Source organism: Leucopleurus acutus (genome assembly GCF_964270905.1).
Source record: "Leucopleurus acutus genome assembly, chromosome: 2".
Lineage (NCBI taxonomy): Eukaryota > Metazoa > Chordata > Mammalia > Artiodactyla > Delphinidae > Leucopleurus > Leucopleurus acutus.
The window spans coordinates 140505269-140528398 of NC_139143.1; the positions used below are offsets into that span (position 1 = coordinate 140505269).

The window sequence follows — 23130 nt, forward strand, 5'->3', positions numbered from 1 at the left end:
TTAAAGGTCATTACTGATTGAAACCACTAATCTCCAGCATGTGTCTAATTTCAGACCATCTCCATAAATGGGATAAGAGGTTTATTGTTAATATTTATTTATGTAGTACTTACTATGATCCAGGCACTAGACTAAGAGTTCTACTTGGATTTTATTCATTATAGTGCTTTGAACTCTCCTCTCCCCCCTTTCTGATTGAAGAAACTAAATAACTTGGACAAGGTCACATGGCTACTACATCAAGATTCAAACTCAGGCAGTGTGATGCCAAGACTCACCTTCTGGACTGCTATACCGCCTCCTTTGAAAAGCATCTCTTCTAATGCCTGACAACACAGCAGCAATTAATACGAGACAGCTATTAATGGATCCTAGATATTAATAGGATACTAGACTTTGTGAAAAGTTGATTCTTTTTCTATTAGGGAACAAAATAGCTGATGAAAACACAAAACAAGATGCAGAAATTAAACTTTTTCATATATAATAAAACTCCATTTGCTCCTTGGTAACTACATTTATTTAGAATTTTTGGAAATATCTTATACATACAAACTTTCAGCAGTTTTATCTTTCCTGGTTTACTTCCCTCTCATGCTAACTCTAATAAATGGTATCATTACTATACTTAAATGGCCCAAATGATGAGGCTAAAACAATATATGTGGCTACGAGAGAACTACTCCTTTCACAAATTCCCATCTTCATATCCTCTTAGCTTGGTAAGTTCTGATGCAAAAAAAAAAAAAATGTTTTAGGGAAGGCACTTATTTACTAGTCATGCAAGCAGAGACAGAACCAGTTATGAGAAGCAATAGTTATATCAATTTACTGCAGCAAGGAGTATAAAGCACTGCAATTCCTTTATCAAGAGACTTGTCGTAGCATGTCCTAAAAGGATAATGTGTAAAGAAACAAAACAATGATATGTTACTTCAAAATGTGTATTTAATGGCCATTCCATCAAAATCAAGCAGAATCACATTTCAAAAGTATATATATATATAACGTATGTATGTTTTTTTAAGGTGCATTTTCAAGTTTTATTTGGGCTTTATTTCTTCTTGGCTGCTTGAGGTGTTCTTGCAGATACAATTAACAGAGAACGTTCTGAGGCTGATAGGCTCTCATGCATTGAAAAATAATTTCTAACAACACTGCGTATCTCAGGATACATCAGACATTTCAAAAGCCATGTGTAAATTCAGAAAACTTAATACCAGTAATGAAAGACATTTTCAACATGAAATTTAGGCACTCTACACTTTGGAATAGCCATAAAATATTCCAACAAGAGTTAATGCACTTTGTGATTACATCTACTGAAAGATAGTTCTCAATTAAAATCTATACTTATTAAATAACATTTTAAATTGGAGCCCATTACATTTTGATAATTATTGTGAACCATTTGCAGCATTGTGTTTTAGTTAAATAATGCCACACTACTTCTATTACCCATTCTGGTACTCATCTTTTGTGGTGCATTTTTTCACAGAAGAACCTATAACATTCATTGATAAGCATCTCCCCCCACCCTTTTCCTGCTAATACCTGAATAAGAAGGCCCCTAACCAACTTTAAAGGTATTCTTTTATTTTCTGCTGTAGTTGCTTTCTTAGCATGAACGCTTCAGCGAACGGGAGGCTGCCTGGAGACCAGGAAACAGTCTCCAGGGAGCCATCACTGATTCCTAGGCTCAGTCCACTTGTTCAGTCACTCTGTGGCTAAGTGCGCTGCTCCATCTACGTTCCTACACTGTGTGCTGCTCGACGGACAGGCACAGAGCCAAGCGGAGGGATACTCAAATTTGTCACTCCACTTTGCACAATGCCAAGGCCATCCAGACCTTGGCTGTCTTTAGTAAAAACTTGCTGACCTCTGCAATGTGGTTCTGGGGCTTCCACCTCCTCGTCTGAAGCCTGAGGTGTGGGAATGATGCCTGCCTACTGAAATGCTGTTAACTCCAGATGAACTTCCCAGACTTGAGCATAACTTAGCATTGTTAGAATTCAGAACATGGATGCTAATTGTTCTTGCTGAGAAGAAGGTGCATTTTCTCAGTGGTATGCACTTATGTAGCTAAGAAAACAATTAGAAAGCCATTCAGAATTTTTAGATTACAGTCTGCAAATTGACTCATCATAATCACCAATGACTAACTTATAAAGATCTACCCAGAGAAATGAATTTGAGGCTTATTTGATGATAAGTTGTACAGAAAAGAGCACAGTAATTTCCCACAGGAGAATCTGGTATTTCATCATGGGCATCACTGCTAAGTTAATTACACTGCTAATGTTTTCTGGTGTATCTGAAGAGACAATTAGCATACGTAAATCATGAGTGAGATGACAAGTTGCTTAACATTTGTTTCTGTTCATTGGATGTGATCTGGTTGCTGCTTAGCCTCCATGAGTCGGGACGGGGAGAGAAGGACATAAGGAATGAGAGGTTGTTAACTTCCGTTTCAGCAAATATAATCAGAACCACTTACTACTAGTTGATAAACACTGATGTTAAATGCAAAATGCATAAGACTCAGCTGTTAGAAATTAACTTCACCAAGAGGTGAGAGAATCTGGGAAACATTAGATTGTCAACTTGGGAAATTCACGTGAAACCTAGGCCATCTCTCCCGAGCAGAGAGGTTGAGATGGTAAGAATGAAGGTGGGTTTTAGTTGAGGCTGCTTTTCATCCCCAGAACTTTGTCTTCCTATGGATATTCTACAACCACATCTATCTTGTGATCAGGACCCAAGGCTCAGGACAGCACAGTTAAGACTACAGTTCCTCTCTGGTGTTTTAGAATGGCCACAGCTTCCTCATGTGTAACACCTTCCAGAGTCTCACCATTAACAGCTAAAATCTGATCACCTCGCTTCAATCGGCCGTCATCTGCAGCTGCTCCCTGCAAACAAGAAACATTCCAGTTTAATCTAGGATGATGCAATTAATATTCAAATAATATTAACATCATGGTGTGCATATTAAAAGAAAAACTTTTAAAACTACCAATTAAAGTTATTTCTAGGTAATATTTTTAAATTAAGAAAACTAAGAAAAATGTAGGATATGTTATTTGAATAATGGTTGAATAGTAATCATAATTATGCATTGTTTACATAACATACTAGTAGAAATGTCCTGACGTTCACATTTCTTTTAATACCAGTAGGACCTTATTTCAATATTCAGTACTGAATGGAATTTGAATGTCATATCATGTCACATTCATGAATAGGTAGCATACAAAGGCAGAACTGAATCTGGTATTAGTTTTATCCTCTAAATGGGTGAATTTTATGGTATGTGAACATAGCTCAATAAAGCTGTTCTATATACATATATATATAAATATAAAAATACACAGAAGTGGAGCATTTCTAAAATTTTGTAATATATTCAATAGCTTCAACTTTACCTTTGATCCATCTAAATAGGTTTCTAAATGACTACTTTCATTACATATTCATTCATGCATGGCTCTTCAGAATGGCACAAAGCAAGTGAAACTTGGGCTTTTCTTCCTTCTAAAGCTGAGTATCAAAAACGCCATGATATTACTAGAAATACTTTGGACGAGTAAGGAAATAAAAGACCTAGAAAATGATTCACAGGAAGCTTTCTCCATCTGTTGGAGTAATTGTGAGAACTCCTTGAAAAGTTAGTGCCAAAAGAGTCCTCTAAATGATGTGGAACTACTGGGGAAATTAACCAAGGCCCGTGGGCACCTGGTCGCTGATGGCCTCCTGCATAAGCCGAGCTAAGAGGCACTAACACTCCAGAGACCTGTGTCCTACAGCATGGAGGTCCTGAGGTGGTGGGTGAATTATCTAGAATTTCAAAGCCGTGAAAAGGATGGAATTCCTGTAAAAAGATGTAATAAAGAATATTCAAAACCAGGACTATACTGGGGGGAAAATACCAAGATTAAAGAATTTGCAGCTTTGTTCAAAAATTTTTTTTTCTTTTAAGAAAGTGTGTTAACTGCACCGAAGACAGGATTAAACACGTAGTGCTAATGGATAAATCTAACTTGATTTTAATAAATTTTACATGCTGAGATTTAAGTGTTTCAGTTAACCTCAGATACCTGTGTAATTAGTTCTTTAAAGAGCACATTAAGCTCTTCAAGTTTTCATTTTCACTAATGCAAAAAAGGTCGATTTTTCGGCTTTCTAGGATGTGTACACTATTTCAGGTATTGCCGTGCTTGCCTGATAATTACACTGACCTGAATCTCCTCTGCTACGTTATTAATGTGGCATCTGTAGACTAAACAAGGGAAGGAAGAAATAAATGGCTCACAGAGAGACCTCCATCTAGCTTGGAAACGTGGCTTTACCCACTTGCTGTGTCCTAGTTTGGTCACTTCGCCTTCCCTATGCTGTTATATAGGCTCTATTATCTATCTTTCACCCTGTTCCAAGGATTAAGTGTACGGCACATGGTATTTACTCAATCATGGCGGTAGTATAATAAGATGAAACGAATGATGATCAAACTCATGTTTTCAGATTTCACAGGCTCCAAAAAACTGCTCCCTCAATTTTCAGGGCTGTCGAAGTCTTTAGGCCAATCTCTTGTTGGCTTATGGTAAAATTCGGCTGCGGAAGGGACTAAGATCTAAAGTTGGCTTTGATTCTGAAGCTTCCAACCAAACACCTGAAAGAAAATGGAAGGCCCTGCCGGCCAGTTAATCAGACGGATTAAGCCTCGCAAATCCTGCACACCCTAAGTGTCTGTGATGCTTCCTACTTCTGGAGGGGAAGAAAAGACCTGGATGGGCCACAGTCATTTCTTAGTTGAGCAAGAGAACTGTTAAAAGATGCTTAGGACACCAAAAAGGTCACGTAATAATCCACACCCTGTGTCCAGCCTGTGGACATCTGAGGTCCAGAAACCTGAATCAGAGATAAACATTTTAAAGAATGTATGTTCAGTGTTTAAAAAAAAAAAAGAAAACATATAGCTGTAGTTCCTAGATCAAAACTCCTATGGGGGGAATCTTCAGCTTAGTGGGGGCTCACTTTGCGGCCATTCCACTGTCATTATCTCCATAGCTGGCTCTTTTAAATGCAAAGTATAAGAATCCTCCCAAAGAATCATGATCACAGCTACTTATGGTGTTATCCTAGGAAAAGGAGGGTCTGTAGGCGGTTTGTCCACCTTGGGAATTATCAGACTGGGGCAGCACTGTCATCCAGAATGTTTCTGATCTGCCTTTCCTTTCCCTGTTCATCCATCATCAGGTCAACAGATGTGTGTATGGGAATAACATGCCCCCTTGACAGGCATCCTAGCAAGATGGAAACAGGTGTGTAAATCTGTAGCTGCTTGGGCTTCCCTGGTGGCGCGGTGGTTGAGGGTCCGCCTGCCGATGCAGGGGACACGGGTTCGTGCCCCGGTCCGGGAAGATCCCACATGCCGTGGCCACGGAGCCTGCGCGTCTGGAGCCTGTGCTCCGCAACGGGAGAGGCCACAACAGTGGGAAGCCCGCGTACCGCAAAAAAAAAAAAAAAAAATCCGTAGCTGCCTAATGTGTTCCAAAAGCAAACGCCAAACGACTTGAGGCTTATGTCAGGTCACGGTTACACCCAATTAACAGGTGATAAGTTCTGCATAGGTAAAAGCAAACTTGTATATAGTGTATAGTACAGCCTTCTGGAAAAGAGAAAGAATCTGTCTTATTTCTTCTGTGGAAGGCCTTTATTTCTTTAGGAAAATAAATCACTAGGAGGCAATTGGATCAATTAATAAACAAATGATTGTGATAAAAGCAATGAAGAATGAAGTTGTAGTATCAAAACTAAATACTTTCAGAGATCTTAAAAGTTTATAACAAATTTAAATTCCAACTTTAATAATGAAATTAAAAACTTATCTAAGAGCTATCTAGTGGCAGCAGTAGAAACCTACACTATGACCTGTGTATTAAGTAGGATGAATTGGACTACTTAATTCTTGAAAGATACCGTTATCCACCCCTTTTTTTTTCTTTTTATAAATTTATTTATTTAATTTTTGGCTGCATTGGGTCTTCGTTGCTGTGCGTGGGCTTTCCTCTAGTTGCGGCAAGCAGGGGCTACTCTTCGTTGCGGTGCACAGGCTTCTCATTGCGGTGGCTTCTCTTGTTGTGGAGCATAGGCTCTAGGCGCACGGGCTTCAGTGGTTGTGGCAGGCGGGCTTAGTTGCTCTGCAGCATGTGGGATCTTCCCATACCAGGGCTCAAACCCATGTCCCCTGCATTGGCAGGCGGATTCTTAACCACTGCGCTGCCAGGGAAGTCCCCTGTTATCCAGTCGTAGTCTAACTCACTGGGTTAATCCTGCAAGTACTTGGCAGACTATTGGAAGAGAGAAACCACCTTGAGCTAAAGCATCCTGAGGTTGGGCAGCCATTAATGCTGCACTGATCGCAGGCTTGTACAAAGCTTTATGCCATGGCCCTCTGCAATATCTTAAAATAGAAAGCTAAATCTTTGTTCTCTCAAGAACAATACCTCCAAGGCCAAAGAGCTCTTGCAAAGAGCATGCCATATTCCTTACACTGGTTGTTGAAAGAAGACACTCTTTAAAATCTGTTAGCATCTACTTTTGTAAAAGGGTCTAAAGTATATTACACTTCTGTGACTCCACTTTTATAAAAGAACACTTCTTGCACTAGTGTGGTATGGGAATTTCCTGTAAGATGAAAATGAAACAAGCATACATGCACACATTCAGGTATCACCCAAAGTAAAGCAAAGCAAAACACAAAAAAATCTCACCTAAGTTTTATTTAAAAAAAAAAAAAGTACAGTAAAAAGGAAAAAAATACCTTTGCAAATATAGTCTTGACATAAATTGGCAGGTCTCCATGGGGACTTCCATAACCCCCTACAATACTAAACCCCAATCCTTCAGAGCCTTTCTCCAAAGTAATAATCTTAGGTGGAGGTGTTCTGAAAACACAATGCACGCTGTTTAATTCAAGAATAGATATTGAGAGGGAATTTCATTTTAATGGAAGAACACAGATTTGAGAGAGACTTTCATACTGCGAAATGATGATGGTCAGTTTATCAAATCAAACTGTCAGAAAGCAATCTAGAAACTTATTTTTGAATTTCCTATATCATGCCAATATTTTTGATATTTTAGAGGTTTCTCTTTCATAAAACCCACTGTTTTTTAACTGAAAATAAAGTCATGATGCTGAAGTTGTCAAAGCACTCTTTTTTTTGCTTAGTTTTTAACTTTTTAACTTACTGTCTAAAGCTGAACGGAACTGTCTTTACATCTTTGAAGAACATGCATGGAGATGGAGAGGCGGGGTATCACCTGAGCTTGGTGTCCACCGCAGCCCACAGGTGGACCTCTGAACAGAACAGGTGACGGCAGCCCTAGAGCTCAGTAACGGCTGCTGTTATTCTGCCTGAATATCCTCGCTGCACCTGATCCCCACTTCCACTGAGTGTGGGAACTCACTCTTCAAAACCCACCTCCAATCTCCAATGCGATGCTTTCCTGACTCCCTTTGAAGCATTCACCCCCACCTTCTCTGTGCTCCCTTTGTTCTTGGTCCAGATTTCCATACAGCACTTGTCATACTGTATCATGATTTCTTAACCATCATTTTCCTCTATCAGATTATCAACTCCTTAAGCCTCCGCCCTCTGGGCATTCCCAGCACCAAGCGCTGTGCCTATCACACCCTCAGAATCACGACTACGTAAATGAGAACTGAAATCCAGGAGAGAAGAGAGAAACCAAGGTGAAGCAAAATGGATAAAGACAATTTGTTTCAAATGTATAATTTAGATTTTCAAAGCTTTGTCCAGTGTGGAAGTCATCTCTCTCAGAAACAACATGGGTGAAAATTAAATTACACGTGTGGGCTCAAGGAGTTAAAGCTAAGCTTAACTAACGCCGATTTCTTCTTCCCATACGTGGTTGTCCAAAGGGTAAAGACCTAAAGGAACTCTGGTACCTGGGCCCTGTCGTCTCATCGGCAGGAGGTTTACATGAGTATCCCGGCAGGGCCACTTGTTCTGCAGCAGCATGCACGTCCGAGAGGCAGAGCCGCCTGATATAAATGCAGCCATTCATGTACTCAGAGAAATTTGCAAAACTGGGATATGAGCAACCTTTGAATATGCTGTTCTGTCTGACTAGAATATTCTTCCCTCTCCTCCTCCTCGATTTTGCCTGGCTTATTTTAAGCTTGATTTTCAGCTGCTTCCCACTGATACCAGTTGTTTGCTAGGCACTTGCTGGTGGTTTACAGCAGGCATCCACAGTAATTGCTGAACGTCTATACCGTATATATTATTACCTCTTTTAAATGCCACTCCTGGTTTTTCCAATTATTTAAAAACTCAGGTTAAGCATTAGTGCCTCCAAGTACCCGCCCTAGCTGAGTTATGCCTCTCTTCCATGGCTTCACAGGACTCTGTGCTTACTTCTCTCTCTCACTGAACTAAGCTCTCCAACACTTACTAACTCTTTTATAACCATGGATTTATGGGTCTGTTTTTCCAATCCTCTGGCAGTTCTATGAGGACTGGGGCAATGCCTTCACCTACGTTTCTAAGTTTGAGTCCTCAGGACCCAGCACCTGTAGTGTCTAGCCTTAGGAAGGCACTCAATAAATATCTGCTGAAATAATGAAGTATTATCCCCTGTGGCTGAATGGTAATGACGTCATGAATAAGGCTCTACGTTTCAACACTTTGTGGCCTTATAAGCACTCTCAGTAATAGGCCACCGGCTAGACATGAACTTGATTCATGTCTCCTCTTTCAAACACAGTCAGCCCTATTGCCAAGGATATTGAAATGGGAACCTAGATGTCCAAGGCCATTGTTTTAGAGCTAGCCCCTGGGGGCCACCAAATCATTAGAGACCGTCATAATTGTACCTATCACAATTAGAGTCTGTTTTCTCCGGGAGAGGGAGGAATGCAGCTTCACTCTTCCACTGGCAGCATTAGATGGAGTTCACCTCCATTTATCTCACACTTCCAGTTAGTTTTAATTTACTTTCGCTTAGAAGACTAGTTAAAAAAAAAAAAAAAAAAAAAAAAAACTCCCAATGTTAACAGTGGTCAGATTATAAGTCATTTTTAAATTCTTTTATCCTAGTAGTTCCCAACCTGCCTGGAGCTGTGGAATCACAGCAAAGGACCCAAGATCACAGGGCATCTCGGTAGTTCCATGGACATGTTAAAGGATGCTAAGTGTATACTATTCTTCATATAAGGGTCCTGATTTCTTTTTTTTTTTTTAATATATGGCCATTCTAGCCTGAAAATGTTATGCTTTCATGTATTTGTCACATTTTAATGGCAAGTGTTCATTACTTTCCTAATGAGAAAAAAGTAAAATGAGCCTAGTTTAATATTGTTTCCTTAAGAAAGACAAACTCAAAGCTGTCATTTAAGTTAACGAGCAAACAGGAAAAAGTTGGGAATGGCTGTGACCATCAGATCCTTCCAATAAAGGGTTCGGATCAGCCAACAAACATTTATTGAGCACCAGCTAGGGACCAGGCACTGGCAGAGTTGAGACGAATAGCTTTGGGCAGCATTTCTCAAAGTGTGGGTCCTCGGCTTATCTGCAGCAACACTGTCCTGGAGAACCCACCCTAGACCACCTACTCAGAATCTCTGAGAATGGGCCAGAGGAATGAGCATATTTAAATATGCTGTTTGGGTTATTCTTATGGGCATCCTAGTTTGAGAAACACTGCTTTAATGAGCAACTTTAACTGCAGTGACAGGTTTTAGTAAAAAATGCCAGCAAGTATGACAAGAAGATTTAACCTCAGAACAAGATCTTAGCTTAGAAAACCGAGGAAACCTGGTTCCTTGCGTAATGAAGAAGGGCGCATCTGGGCTATAAATCTGCGGATTCTGAGGGGAGAGGGCACAGGCACCCATTCCAGCGGCCAGGTGCGGTGTGTGCAGGCCCTGTGGTAACAGTCTGTGAAGAACTCACGTGGTGGAGCAAAGCCTTGGGAGAAGTAGGGCAACCCTGTTGCTTTCTTGGAGATTCCCTAGGAGTCAGAAAGGGTAACGTGTACTGTCCCATTCCTGTCCTTTAGGGAGCACACTCTACAATCTGGAAAAGGTCTCACTGAGCTTTGCCCACACACATAAGAGGCACTCTGCATCTAGAATACTCACTCTGTGTCCTCCAGATGGTGCTTGGCAGCAGGTGAACCAAGGGGGTAGCCCGTAGACATGTTCTCAAGCTGAGTTGCTATGCCACTTATATTGGTATCTGCCACAACCTGGGCGGGGGAGCGGGGGGAGTCAGAACAAGGCAATCCATTATAAGTCAGGGAAGAATTAGAGAAACCATACTCTATCCAATGGTCAGTTCTCAGTCTTATTTAATCTATCTACAGAATTTGACACAATGGATTATTCTTTCTTAAACTATTTTCTTCATTTGGCTTCTATGACACTATTTACTAGTTTCCTTTCCACCTTCTGGCCATTTTTTTCATAGCTCCCCAAACTCTATCAGAGTGCCACAGGGCTCACTCCTGGAGCTTCTTATCTTTCCATCTCAACATCCTCTTAGTTATCTCACTTCATACCTCTTTATGAATTTAAATATCATCTATGTAATGATAATTCCTGAATCTGTCTCTCCAGCACCACCTCTTACTTAACTCCAGACCTACACACCCAATCACCAATTTGACATCCCTAATGGGATGCTCAGCAGGTATCTCAAATCTAACCTGTCCAGCACTGAGCCACTCCCCCACCCCTCCTCTGCTCCCTGGCCTTCCTCATCTCAGGTAATGCAAATTCATTCTTCCAGTCTCAGCAAACACCTTGGTGTCATCCTTGACGACTCTTCCTTTCACAACCCACTTTCAATCCTCAAAAAGTTCAACTGGTCTTTCTATAAAATCATCTCTTTTTCTCTCTCTCTCTCTTTTTTTTTCTATTCTTTAGCCATGCCACGTGGCATGTAGGATCTTAGTTCCCTGACCAGGGATCAAAACCATGCCCCCTGCAGTGGAAGCGAGGTGTCTTAACCACTGGACCTCCAGGGAAGTCTCTATAAAATCATCTCTTGCTTGGAGTTTTACAAAAGCCTCCTTACTCATCTCCCTGCTTCAGCCTCTCCCCCACTCAGTCTATAGCAGCTAGAATGTTCCTGTTAAAATACAGAAGATTATTTCAGTCCTCTGCTTAAAACCATCCAAGGGAAATCTGGAGCCCCCTGGATCACATGCTGAAGTTCTTAGATGGTCTATAAGGTCATCTGTAGGTGATCTGCCCAGTTATGTCTCCACTTTCGTCTCCAAACATTCTCCCCTGTGTTCACCCTGCTCCAGCCATACTGGCCCCTGGCTGTTCCTCTAACATGCCAGAGACATCTGCACCTTGGCGCTTTGTGAGTGCTGTGCATTCTGCCTGGAATTCTCTGCCCGCAGCTCCTTCACTTCCCTCAGGTCTTTACTCTGAAGTCACCCTCCTTGGCCACCCTAACTAAAAGTCCCACACCAACACCCCAGCCCAACATTTTATATTGATTACAAAGAAACAACAGGCCCCTAGCACAAAAACAGATGCATAGATCAATGGAACAGAATAGAGAAACCAGAAATAAACCCACACACTTATGGTCAATTAATCTATGACAAAGGAGGCAAAAATATGCAATGGGGAAGAGGCAGTGTCTTCAATAAGTGATGCTGTGAAAACTGGACAAGAACATGTAAAAGAATGAAAGTAGAACATTTTTTTCACACCCCACATACAAAAATAAACTCAGAATGAATTAAAGACCTAAATGCAAGACTGGAAACCATAAAACTCCTAGAGGAAAACATAAGCAGTAAACTCATTGACATAAGTCTTAGCAATATTTTTTTGAATCTGTCTCCTCAGGCAAGGGAAACAAAAAGCAAAAATAAACAAATGGGAAGTAATTAAAAAGTTTTTGCACAGTGAAGGAAACCATCAACAAAATAAAAAAAAACAACCTACTGAATGAGATATCACCTCACACCTGTCAGGCTGGCTATTGTTAAAAAAAACCACAAATAATAAATTGGTAAGGATGTGGAGAAAAGGGAACCCTAGTACACTGCTGGTTGGAATGTAAATTGGTGCAGCCGTAATGGAAAACAGTACAGAACAACACAAGTGTCCATCAACAGATGAATGGATAAAGAAGGTGTGGTGGCTATATACAGTGGAATATTACTCAGCCATAAAAAGAAATGTGCCATTTGCAACAACATGGATGGAACTGGAGGGAATTATGCTGAGTGGAGTAAGCAGACAGAGAAAAAACAAATACTGTATGTTTTCACTTACATGTGGAATCTAAAAAATAAAGTAAATGAATGGATATAACAAAACAGAAACAGACTCATAGATACAGAGAACAAACTAGTGGTTATCAGTGGGGAGAGGGAAGTAGGAAGGGGCAAGATAGGGGAAGGGGATTAAGAAGCATACTCTACTGGGTACAAAATAAATAAAATACAAGGATGTAATGTACAGCACAGGGAATACAGCTAATATTATACAATAACTTTAAATGGAGTATAATCCATAAAATATTGAAGTACTATGTTGTACACCTGAAACTAATATAACATTGTAAATCAACTATACTTTAATTAAAAGATTAATTAAGAAAAAAGAGAAAAGAAACAGGCCCAAAATAGTCATGTATGCTAAGCCCTACTAGGAATTAACACCTAACCTAACTGCAGTTTCAGCCCCTCCTTGGAGTGGAATTTTAAAACAATCAGTCTGGAATTTCCTCATCAACACCAGTGAGGGGATCTGCTTGATAAGACCCCCTGCCTTCCCAGGAAGGGAAGGTGACCTTGCCTGAAATAATCCACTTTTTAACTTCCTTGTCCCACCCTCCATCTCCCTATAAAAGCCTTCTATATTGTAGAGATCCTTGGAGTTCCATTCTACTTGTTAAATGGGATGCTGCCCAATTCATGAATCATTGGATAAAGCCAAACAGATCTTCAAACTCACTCAGTTGCATTTTGTTTAACAACATCTTCCTTCCCCGCTTTATATTTCTTTCTTACTACCATTACTATCTAATTAATTATATATCTTGCCTTATTTATTGTCTTACCACTTCATATTAGAATGTGAGGGCATGAAGTTTGTCTGTTTTATTCACTACTGTATGCCCCTTATGTAGAACATGTCTAGCATATAGTAGGTGTTCAATTAATATTTGGTGAATGAAAGAAAGAATATCTCTTACTTCCTATGATTTGCCTTTTAGAGGGTCCCAAACAAAAGTATAGAACCACCAACATTTAAACATTCACTTATATTTCTATCCTGCAAAAACATTCCAAAGAATTAAGAAGAAATATGGTATAGCTCTGACAGAATGAAGATCTGAAGTTCAGTTTTTGCCACTTAAATGATACTGTGGCTTGAGTTTCAGTTTCTTCATCTGTTAAAGAGGAATCATGAATAGCCTGCCTTGTCTGCTTATCCTGGAGTTGTCTTCCACCTCAACTAGTTATCAGAGATTCTTTCTCAAGAACTCCTGGTCTTCCCCTGCTTCTGATGAACAGTTCTTCCAGATAGGAGCACTCAAGTACAGAGTGAAGGGACTTAGCTTGACAACAATGCAAGACCTTGATTTGATTGCAGTTTCAGAATAAGCCGACAGAGGGCATGACTACCTAAATAGTTAAGCTTAGTCGCGTCTATTAATAGAGTATTTAGACAAGGAAAGCCACAGGCGGGCCCTGGCCCCAGCCCTGGCTGGATCAGAACACATTTTGGGTGAAGCATCCTATTCTGGGGGAAAACATTTCTATCTATAAGTTTTAGGATCTTCTGGAAATACTATAATATAAAGAATGAACAAATTGGGGGAATATTTAGGATAAACAACAAAAAAGAAAATGATAGACTCTCCTCTGCACTTACCACCAGTTTCTGTTTTTTTTTTCCCTCTCCTCTCCAGCAAATGTAGTGGAGGAGTTGTCTTTGCATGTGACCTATGTAATCCTACCTACTCTCAGCCTACATCATTTTCAAAACCCCACTCCATTCCAGTTTCCATCCCTGTTGCCAGACCCAGACTCCCATGACCCACTCTCCGGCTTTTCTCCTGCAGCTTCCATCTCTGCTATTCTACTCACCCCTCGTGGCTCAGTCCTGGCCCACTTCCCACTTGCACACTCAGGGTCTAGGTCACAGCATACACATTCCCACAGCTTTAAATTCCAACAACGTGCTAACAATTCCCAGCTTAGTCTGTTATATCCAATTGCCAACTCAACATCTGCATTTTAGTATCTCAAAGCCTAATTAACACAACCGAATCCAAATTCTTGATCCAACAACCAAATCCCTTCTATTCATTTTCCCTCTAGGTTTCCTCTTCTTAAGAGATGGCACCTCCAGCTGCCTAATTAGAAACCCACTAGGTATTATATTGAAAATACCCGATTGTTGGCTGGTGACTGCCCAGCTGGAAAGGTACTAGAATGCTAACCTAACTGACGCTTATTCTGAATAATCTACCACCAAATCCTCTGGACTCTACCTCCAATATACTTCTCAAGTTTGCTTCCTTTTCATCTCTCTGGTGACCATCCTAATTCAATCAATCATCATCAGCTGTCTTTTACCTGGAATCCCCACTCACCCTCTTCTAATCTCTCTTCCACACAACAGCCAGTTATCTTTTAAAATATAAAATGGATAATGGCCCTCCCCTGCTTAAAACCTTTCAGTGGTCTTTCTTTGTACCTGGAATAAAATTAAGACTCCCTAACTATACACACAAATGTCCTTCCTAGCTTACCCCTCTAATCCCATCTATGTCTTCCACTCCACCCCACATTCCAGTTCTTTCTGCATGGAGTCCCGCCCCCTCCCCTCCACCAAACCAGTTGGTCACTTCCATTATACAAGCCTTCTTTGACTACCCATGTTCAAATTAATTTCCCGTTTTCCTTTCTGTAGCACTCTAAGTATTCCTTACAAATCGTCATGATATGTATTTGTGTGACTGTTAGCTGTCTTTCCCACCCAATCACAGGATTCATGAGGATAAGGACAGCTTCTCAATGTGAAGGTGCCTGGCACACAACTGCTTAATAAGCTTTTGTGGAATGAATAAATGAATGAACCTAAAACCTTCCTAAGGAATAGGGCGTACAGAGTTCAATATTCTGAATTTCCATGGAACAGAGTGAGATTGATAGAGGTTACAAGGAGATTGGTTCTGGGTCTTTTTAAGAAGAAAAAAATCTAATAACTAAGGCAGTTACAGAATGGAATGGCTCAACTTGTTAGGACATGAGCCCCCCACAAAGCAAGGACTCAGAGACTCAAAACTCTACCGATTTGGGATATGGTGAGGGGGATTCCTATACTTGATGGGAATCTGGACATGTACTCTCAGCTGTCCATGAACCAGACCATCTGCTATGGGGCTGAAGAAGAAAGTCAGTAAAATATTACTTTTTCTAAGATACCTTCAAAAGCCAAGACTTGATGGCAACCTGCTCCTTTCTTTACTGGCTCATTTATTCAACATATAACAGCACCATGATACTGAATATAAACTGAGCACTTCCTCTACGCTAAGCACTCTTCTGAGTCCCTACAGACGTAGGTACCATAATTATTCCCATACTACAGACAGAGGAACCTGGAGCAGAGAGGTTAAGTAACTTTCTCACGTTCAGCGAAGGAGTGAAGGCTGGATTCAAACCCATGCCATTTTACTCTAGAATCCTGTGCTCTTTTTCTTTCTTCTTTTTTTGGAACCCTGTGCTCTTATTTGAATTCAGTGTGAGGCAAATCACCTAGTGAGAGGGTACAGATCTGGTCTTGGACCCTCACACCTAGAGATCTGCTTCACCCTGCATATAATGAAGTACAGTCTAGACATGGAGCTGGGAAGAAAGAGGGGCAGAGAGTCAAACAAGCAGCTGCAAGTAGAGGTGATCTTCATGGCTGTGCTTGGCAACAGGCGGGAAAAACGCATCCCTCCCCCCAGTACTACAAGGAGAGGGGTTGGGAGGTAGGAGATATACACCCCATGGATGTTCTAGGAAGAAAGCTTTTGAATTTTAATAAACTTTCAGAAGTCCACATAAACTGTAAAACCAAAGCCATAGTTCTATTTGGGTAAAAATTAAATTTCTTTATCTAGCTAGAAAATGTAAAAACACTAATATAGCACCACCTTACAGAAAAACTCAGATCCTTCTAAAATCTGAAGGCCTCTTGCTCTCCCCCAACCCTGAAATAAGATGGGCCTCACAATAACGGACAATATTAAAACCTAGGATCCCTGAGCTCCTGCGTATTTTGTAGGAGTGGAATACAAAGGGCTGGATGGGAAATGTGAAGCATTTTCACTGATAGTTTGGTCTTTTGCAGGGAAGCAAGGACACAAACCCATCACCCCCAGGATAACTCTACAGCCCCAAGGCATTTGCATCAACCTTCTTGGTCTCAGAGTTGATTGGCCTTCCTAGGCATGACTTGTGAAAGGGGATAATCCGATCTTGGAAGGGCATGTTCAGCTGGATACAAGTTTGAGGAGACAGAGCTGTGGTCTAGGAGTCTTGGCTCAGCCCTGCTCTTTGCCCAGCAATACCGGGGACTAGGCTTGGAGGTGAGGCTGGGAGAGGTCTATTTCTGTGTTTGAGGAAGGGGGAAGGCAAAAAGGCTAATGGGAAGTTTGGTCATTTTTTTTTAAAGTAAATTTTGAACTACTGGGTGCAAACTTCTGTGGTAGGTTCTGAGGACATGGGTGGGAGCAGAGGAAACCCAGGGAAAGCAAATGTGTTCCCCACTCTCCCACAAGCAGGCTTGCCATTGCTGTCACCTAACAGGGGAGGCAGATACGGACGCCATTCTAAACGGAGAGGGGAGGGGACGGACAGGGATTCCTGGGGAAGGCAGACAGCCTTCGACGTCCTGAGGTGATGGTACTAAGGTCTGTGCAACTTGAAAGAGCCATGGTGTCTGGAGTCCTTCCACCCGGCTAGGACCAGCTCCATCTCATGAGATCCACAGCCTACGGTCTGGCTTTATTACATCACTCAGATCAGCAGCCCTTCCTCTCATGCCTCATCCCCAGGCCCTGGAGGCAGCAGATGTTGCACCTTGCCTCCCAATCACCCTTCAAAATCACTAGCCTGGTTCAAAAGCTGTGTAAGGCTATGTTCCTCCTCATTGTTGCACACAGTCCTGCGACAGAAATCCCGAGAGGTTCTTTAAGGTGGAGACCTAGGTATGGAACTGCTGGGTGATGGGGACGCATGCAGTAAACTAACAGAGCTTCTTGAGCTGCCACGTGATTCATCAGTTTAGACTCACCAGACGCTGACTGAAAGAACTTTGTTTTCTCATATCTCCCCAACCTTGTTATGATCAAACATTTAATAAGTGCCTACCTGAGCAGATGCAGGCTGCTGACCCAAAGGGAGAGGAGGAGACCTCTGCCCCTGAGGAGCAGACTTGTGAAATGAAAGAAGGGAAGGAGTAAAGTTCTCCACACCAGGGCGAGGCTTGTGAAAACAAGGATGGGAAAGAAGCCTTATCCTTTACGCCTAAGGAACAAGAGACCTTTGAATCCCTGGAAGAAGACAAACCAATAAGCGTGTTTTCCCCTCCAAGTGAATTTTCCCCTCCCTCTGTGTTTCCCCCTCCAACTGCACCTACCCCTCCCTCTGTGCTTCCCCTCCAACTGCACCTACCCCCTCCCTCTGTGCTTCCCCCTTCAACTGCACCTACCCTTCACTCTGTTTCCCCCTCCCAGAGTGTTTCCCCTTCAATATTTAATTCCTTAAATTTTGTCTTCTCCTTGGAAAGGTATCTGTTCTGATATGCTCTCTCATGCCTTGGCTCCTTGTGGCATTTAATAATTTACGTTAAAAGCAAAACTAAGTTCAATCAGATGTGTATGTTCTATAATAGAACCATGTATATTTGGTAAATTTTCTAATTGAGTAATAAAACACAGGTCTTTATTGCATGGACCCTAGGAAGAGTACCTTTCCTTAAAAATAGGTTTGGGGAAACAAACAAACAAAAAAATAGGTTTGGGAAATGATGTTTTGAAGAATTGAGAAGTGAAAATATTTTCCAGGTAAGTAGGACATTACAGTGCATAAAAGCTTGAGCTCCTTGCGTAGAACTTTCCTGACTTGCTGGTCTTGCAAAGGAATGAGATTAGCTCTTAGATTTGTTAGGACCCAAATCTTGTAGTACAAAATACAAACTCAGCACTCACACCCAGCCTGCATCCTAAATCCATAGTGCAGATACGCTGGAAACAGACAGGAAGAACTGTCACGTTAAGGTGACCCCTGAGAAAGCTGGCATCTTAAGATGAGAGCACGTTACAGATCAAAAAAACCTTGCTTTGTCCCCATGCCTGGCATTTGGTGTAACTTAATGAACTAGAAAGCATATCTGATTAAAGTTTTTATTTAGAATCTAGGGACACTGATTCTAGTGACATCAGAATATTTTGATTTTAATTATCTGTTTTCAGAATATAATGGTCTGAAGTGTCAAATGTTTTAAGTTTGGAGTGAAGTAAGAAGAAGCAAAGTGACCTAGTCACATCATCATCTAGTGGCACACACCTCAAATGCCACCTGGAAAACCACCACACTACTAGGATTTTAAAAGGAATTTTAGCATCCTCTGACTTCAAGACTATGTTATTATAATGAGAGTAATAAAGTATCATATTTAATGCTTAACATTTTCAATCCAGTATTTTTATTGTTACACCGCATTTAACCCTCACGGCAACCTTGAAAGAAAGAAGCCGTGATCCAGTTTCCTACAGGAAACTTAAGAGTTAAAAGGATTCAAGATGCACAACTTTCTGACACTAAACCTTTCATGTCCTTCAGAACTTACCCCAGGTCTTCACTTCAACTTTCAAACCTTTAGCTCTTGATCCTTTTCCCGAAGCTTACCACCCTTTTTCTGGCGTCACTTGGCTTTCTACCCATCATGAACCCTCACAGATCATCTGGTCTTATCCCTAGCTACATAATAAATCACCTAGAAAGCTTTAAAATAGCCCAGTGTTCAGGCCACATCCCAGACCAATTAATTCCATGGGGTGAGACCCAGGAACTGATACTAGAGTCAGTGATTTTACTGGGCAACCAAGGTTAAGAACTACTCACATGTTGTACCTTTATAGAGAGGGGATACAGGTGGGGAGAGACAGGTATTCCAGGCATAGAGAACAGCATGTGCAAATCTTTGTTCATCCCTAAAGAATGCACTACTCCAGTGGGTCTCAGGTTGCTCTCTAACTAGCAGCATCAGCACCACCTGGCAGCTTGTTATAAATGGAAATTCCTGGATCCACCCCAGTCCTACACAATAAGAAGCTCTGGGGGTGGGACCCAGCAGTTTGTCTGTTTAACGAGCCCTCCAGATAGTTCTGGAACATGCTGAGGTTTGAGAAGCATTTCTCTCAAATGTCAAAATATTTTCTTTATTCATGCTTAGAAAATGACCATCCTAGAAGGAAAGCCATCCGACTCAAACTCCCCTGAAAACCTTCTTATCCTCTTTTTCAGAGGTAACAACATCTCCATCTTTTTATCTATGTCCTTTGCTCCCAACTACTCCCTTGCTCTCTACTGACTTGCCACAAACTTTAAAGAGAGAAATCAATTCTTTTAAAGATTGCTAGCGGGACTTCCCTGGCAGTGCAGGGGGTGCGGGTTTGATCCCTGGCCAGGGAGCTAAGACCCCACATGCCCCAGGCCAAAAAACCAAAAAACATAGAACAGAAGCAATATCGTAAAAAATTCAATAAAGACTTTAAAAAGGGTCAACATAAAAAAAAGCTAAAACAAAGATTGCCAGCGATTTATCTGCCAGCTGTAATGACTTTCCCACGGTTTTATTTTCTTCTGCCTCATTCGTAAGTGTGCTATTTTTTTAAAAAATTATTTCAATATCCCCAATTGTTTAATCTCGAGATATAGTTTGGTTTGAGGTAGTTATTTTAGAAATTTCTATAAATTTGTTTTTTATTTTTTTAATTTTTAATTTTATTTATTTTATACAGCAGGTTCTTATTAATCATCCATTTTATACACATCAGTATATACATGTCAATCCCAATCGCCCAATTCATCCCATCACCGTCCCCACCCCCCTGCCGCTTTCCCCCCTTGGTGTCCATACATTTGTTCTCTACATCTGAGTCTCAATTTCTGCCCTGCAAACTGGTTCATCTGTACCATTTTTCTAGGTTCCACATATATGTGTTAAGATACTATATTTGTTTTTCTCTGACTTACTTCACTCTGTATGACAGTCGCTACATCCATCCACATCTCAACAAATGACCCAATTTCGTTCCTTTTTATGGCTGAGTAATATTCCATTGTATATATGTATCACATCTTCTTTATCCATTCATCTGTCAATGGGCATTTAGGTTGCTTCTATGACCTGGCTATTGTAAATAGTGCTGCAATGAACATTGGGGTGCATGTGTCATTTTATTTGGGGGGGTGGGGTTACGCAGGCCTCTCACTGTTGTGGCCTCTCCCATTGCAGAGCACAGGCTCCGGATGCGCAGGCTCAGCGGCCATGGCGCGCAGGCTCAGCGGCCATGGCTCACAGGCCTAGCCGCTCCACGGCATGTGGGATCTTCCCGGACTGGGGAACGAACCCATGTCCCCCGCGTCGGCAGGCGGACTCTCAACCACTGTGCCACCAGGGAAGCCCACATGTGTCTTTTTGAATTATGGTTTCCTCTGGGTATATGCCCAGTAGTGGGATGGCTGGGTCATACGGTAATTCTATTTTTAGTTGTTTAAGGAACCTCCATACTGTTCTCCATAGTGGCTGTATCAATTTACATTCCCACCAACAGTGCAAGAGGGTTCCCTTTTCTCCACACCCTCTCCAGCATTAGTTGTTTGTAGATTTTCTGATGATGCCCATTCTAACTGGTGTGAGGTGACACCTCATTGTAACTTTGATCTGCATTTCTCTAATAATTAGTGATGTTGAGCAGCTTTTCATGTGCCTCTTGGCCATCTGTATGTCTTCTTTGGAGAAATGTTCACTTAGGTCTTCTGCCCATTTTTGGACTGGGTTGTTTGTTTTTTTAACATTGAGCTGCATGAGCTGTTTATATATTTGGGAGATTAATCCTTTCTGCATTGATTCATTTGCAAATATTTTCTCCCATTCTGAGGATTGTCTTTTGGTCTTGTTTATGGTTTCCTTTGCTGTGCAAAAGCTTTGAAGTTTCATTAGGTCCCATTTGTTTATTTTTGGTTTTATTTCCATTACTCTAGGAGGTGGATCAAAAAAGATCTTGCTGTGATTTATGTCAAAGAGTGTTCTTCCTATGTTTTCCTCTAAGAGTTTAATAGCATCTGGCCTTACATTTTGGTTTTTAATCCATTTTGAGTTTATTTTTGTGTATGGTGTTAGGGAGTGTTCTAATTTCATTCTTTTACATGTAGCTGTCCAGTTTTCCCAGCACCACTTATTGAAGAGACTGTCTTTTCTCCACTGTATACCCTTGCCTCCTTTGTCATAGATGAGTTGACCATAGGTGCGTGGGTTTATCTCTGGGCTTTCTATCTTGTTCCATTGATCTATGTTTCTGTTTTTGTGCCAGTACCATATTGTCTTGATTACTGTAGGTTTGTAGTATAGTCTGAAGTCAGGGAGTCTGGCTCCTCCAGCTCCGTTTTTTTCCCTCAAGACTGCTTTGGCTATTCAGGGTCTGTTGTGGCTCCATACAAATTTTAAGATTTTTTGTTCTAGTTCTGTAAAAAATGCCATTGGTAATTTCACAGGGATTGCATTGAATCTGTAAATTGCTTTGGGTAGTATAGTCATTTTCACAATATTGATTCTTCCAATCCAAGAACATGGTATATCTCTCCATCTATTTGTATCATCTGTAATTTCTTTCATTAGTGTCTTATAGTTTTCTGCATACAGCTCTTTTGTCTCCCTAGGTAGGTTTATTCCCAGATATTTTATTGTTTTTGTTGCAATGGTAAATGGGAGTGTTTCCTTAATTTCTCTTTCAGATTTTTCATTATTAGTGTATAGGAATGCCAGAGATTTCTGTGCATTAATTTTGTATCCTGCAACTTTACCAAATTCATTGATTAGCTCTAATAGTTTTCTGGTAGCATCTTTAGGATTCTCTATGTATAGTATGTCATCTGCAAACAGTGACAGTTTTACTTCTTTTTCTCCAATGTGTATTCCTTTTATTTCTTTTTCTTCTCTGATTGCTGTGGCTAGGACTTCCAAAACTATGTTGAGTAACAGTGGTGAGAGTGGACATCCTTGTCTTCTTCCTGATCTTAGAGGAAATTGTTTCAGTTTTTCACCATTGAGAATGATGTTTGCTGTGGGTTTGTTGTATATGGCCTTTATGATGTTGAGGTAGGTTCCCTCCATGCCCACCTTCTGGAGAGTTTTTACCCATAAGTGGGTGTTGAATTTTGTCAAAAACTTTTTCTGCATCTATCGAGATGATCATATGGTTTTTCTTCTTCAATTTGTTAATATGGTGTATCATTGATTGATTTGTGTATATTGAAGAATCCTTGCATCCCTGGAATAAATCCCACTTGATCATGGTGTATGATCCTTTTAATGTGTTGTTGGATTCTGTTTGCTTGTATTTTGTTGAGGATTTTTGCATCTATATTCATCAGTGATATTGGTCTGTAATTTTTTTTTTTTTTTTTGTAGCATCTTTGTCTGGTTTTGTTAGCAGGGTGATGGTGGCCTCATAGAATGAGTTTGGGAGTGTTCCTTCCTCTGCAATTTTTTGGAAGAGTTTGAGAAAGATGAGTGTTAGCTCTTCTCTAAATGTTTGATAGAATTCACCTGTGAGCCCATCTGGTCCTGGACTTTTGTTTGTTGGAAGATTTTTAATCACAGTTTCAATTTCATTACTTGTGATCAGTCTGTTCATAGTTTCTATTTTTTCCTGGTTCAGTCTTAGAAGGTTATACCTTTCTAAGAATTTGTCCATTTCTTCCAGGTTGTCCATTTTATTGGCATAGAGTTGCTTGTAGTAGTCTCTTAGGATGCTTTGTATTTCTGTGGTGTCTGTTGTA

General features: G+C 40.8%; 1 protein-coding gene across 8 annotated transcripts in view; it reads right to left on the reverse strand.

The window, feature by feature from the left end:
* Positions 1-510: 510 nt before the first annotated feature.
* Positions 511-23130, reverse strand: part of PATJ (PATJ crumbs cell polarity complex component) — a 358003-nt gene continuing 335383 nt past the window's right edge. For 7 of the 8 annotated variants that reach the window (XM_082834080.1, XM_082834079.1, XM_082834082.1 and 4 more), the window contains 3 exons: positions 10172-10278; positions 6824-6947; positions 511-2912 (listed from right to left, as the gene is read on the reverse strand). In XM_082834080.1, coding sequence (XP_082690206.1) covers positions 2766-2912; positions 6824-6947; positions 10172-10278 — 378 coding nt within the window. In that variant the 3' untranslated portion in view covers positions 511-2765. The remainder of the gene's footprint in view (positions 2913-6823; positions 6948-10171; positions 10279-23130) is intronic. The other variant, XM_082834081.1, reaches the window with a different exon arrangement.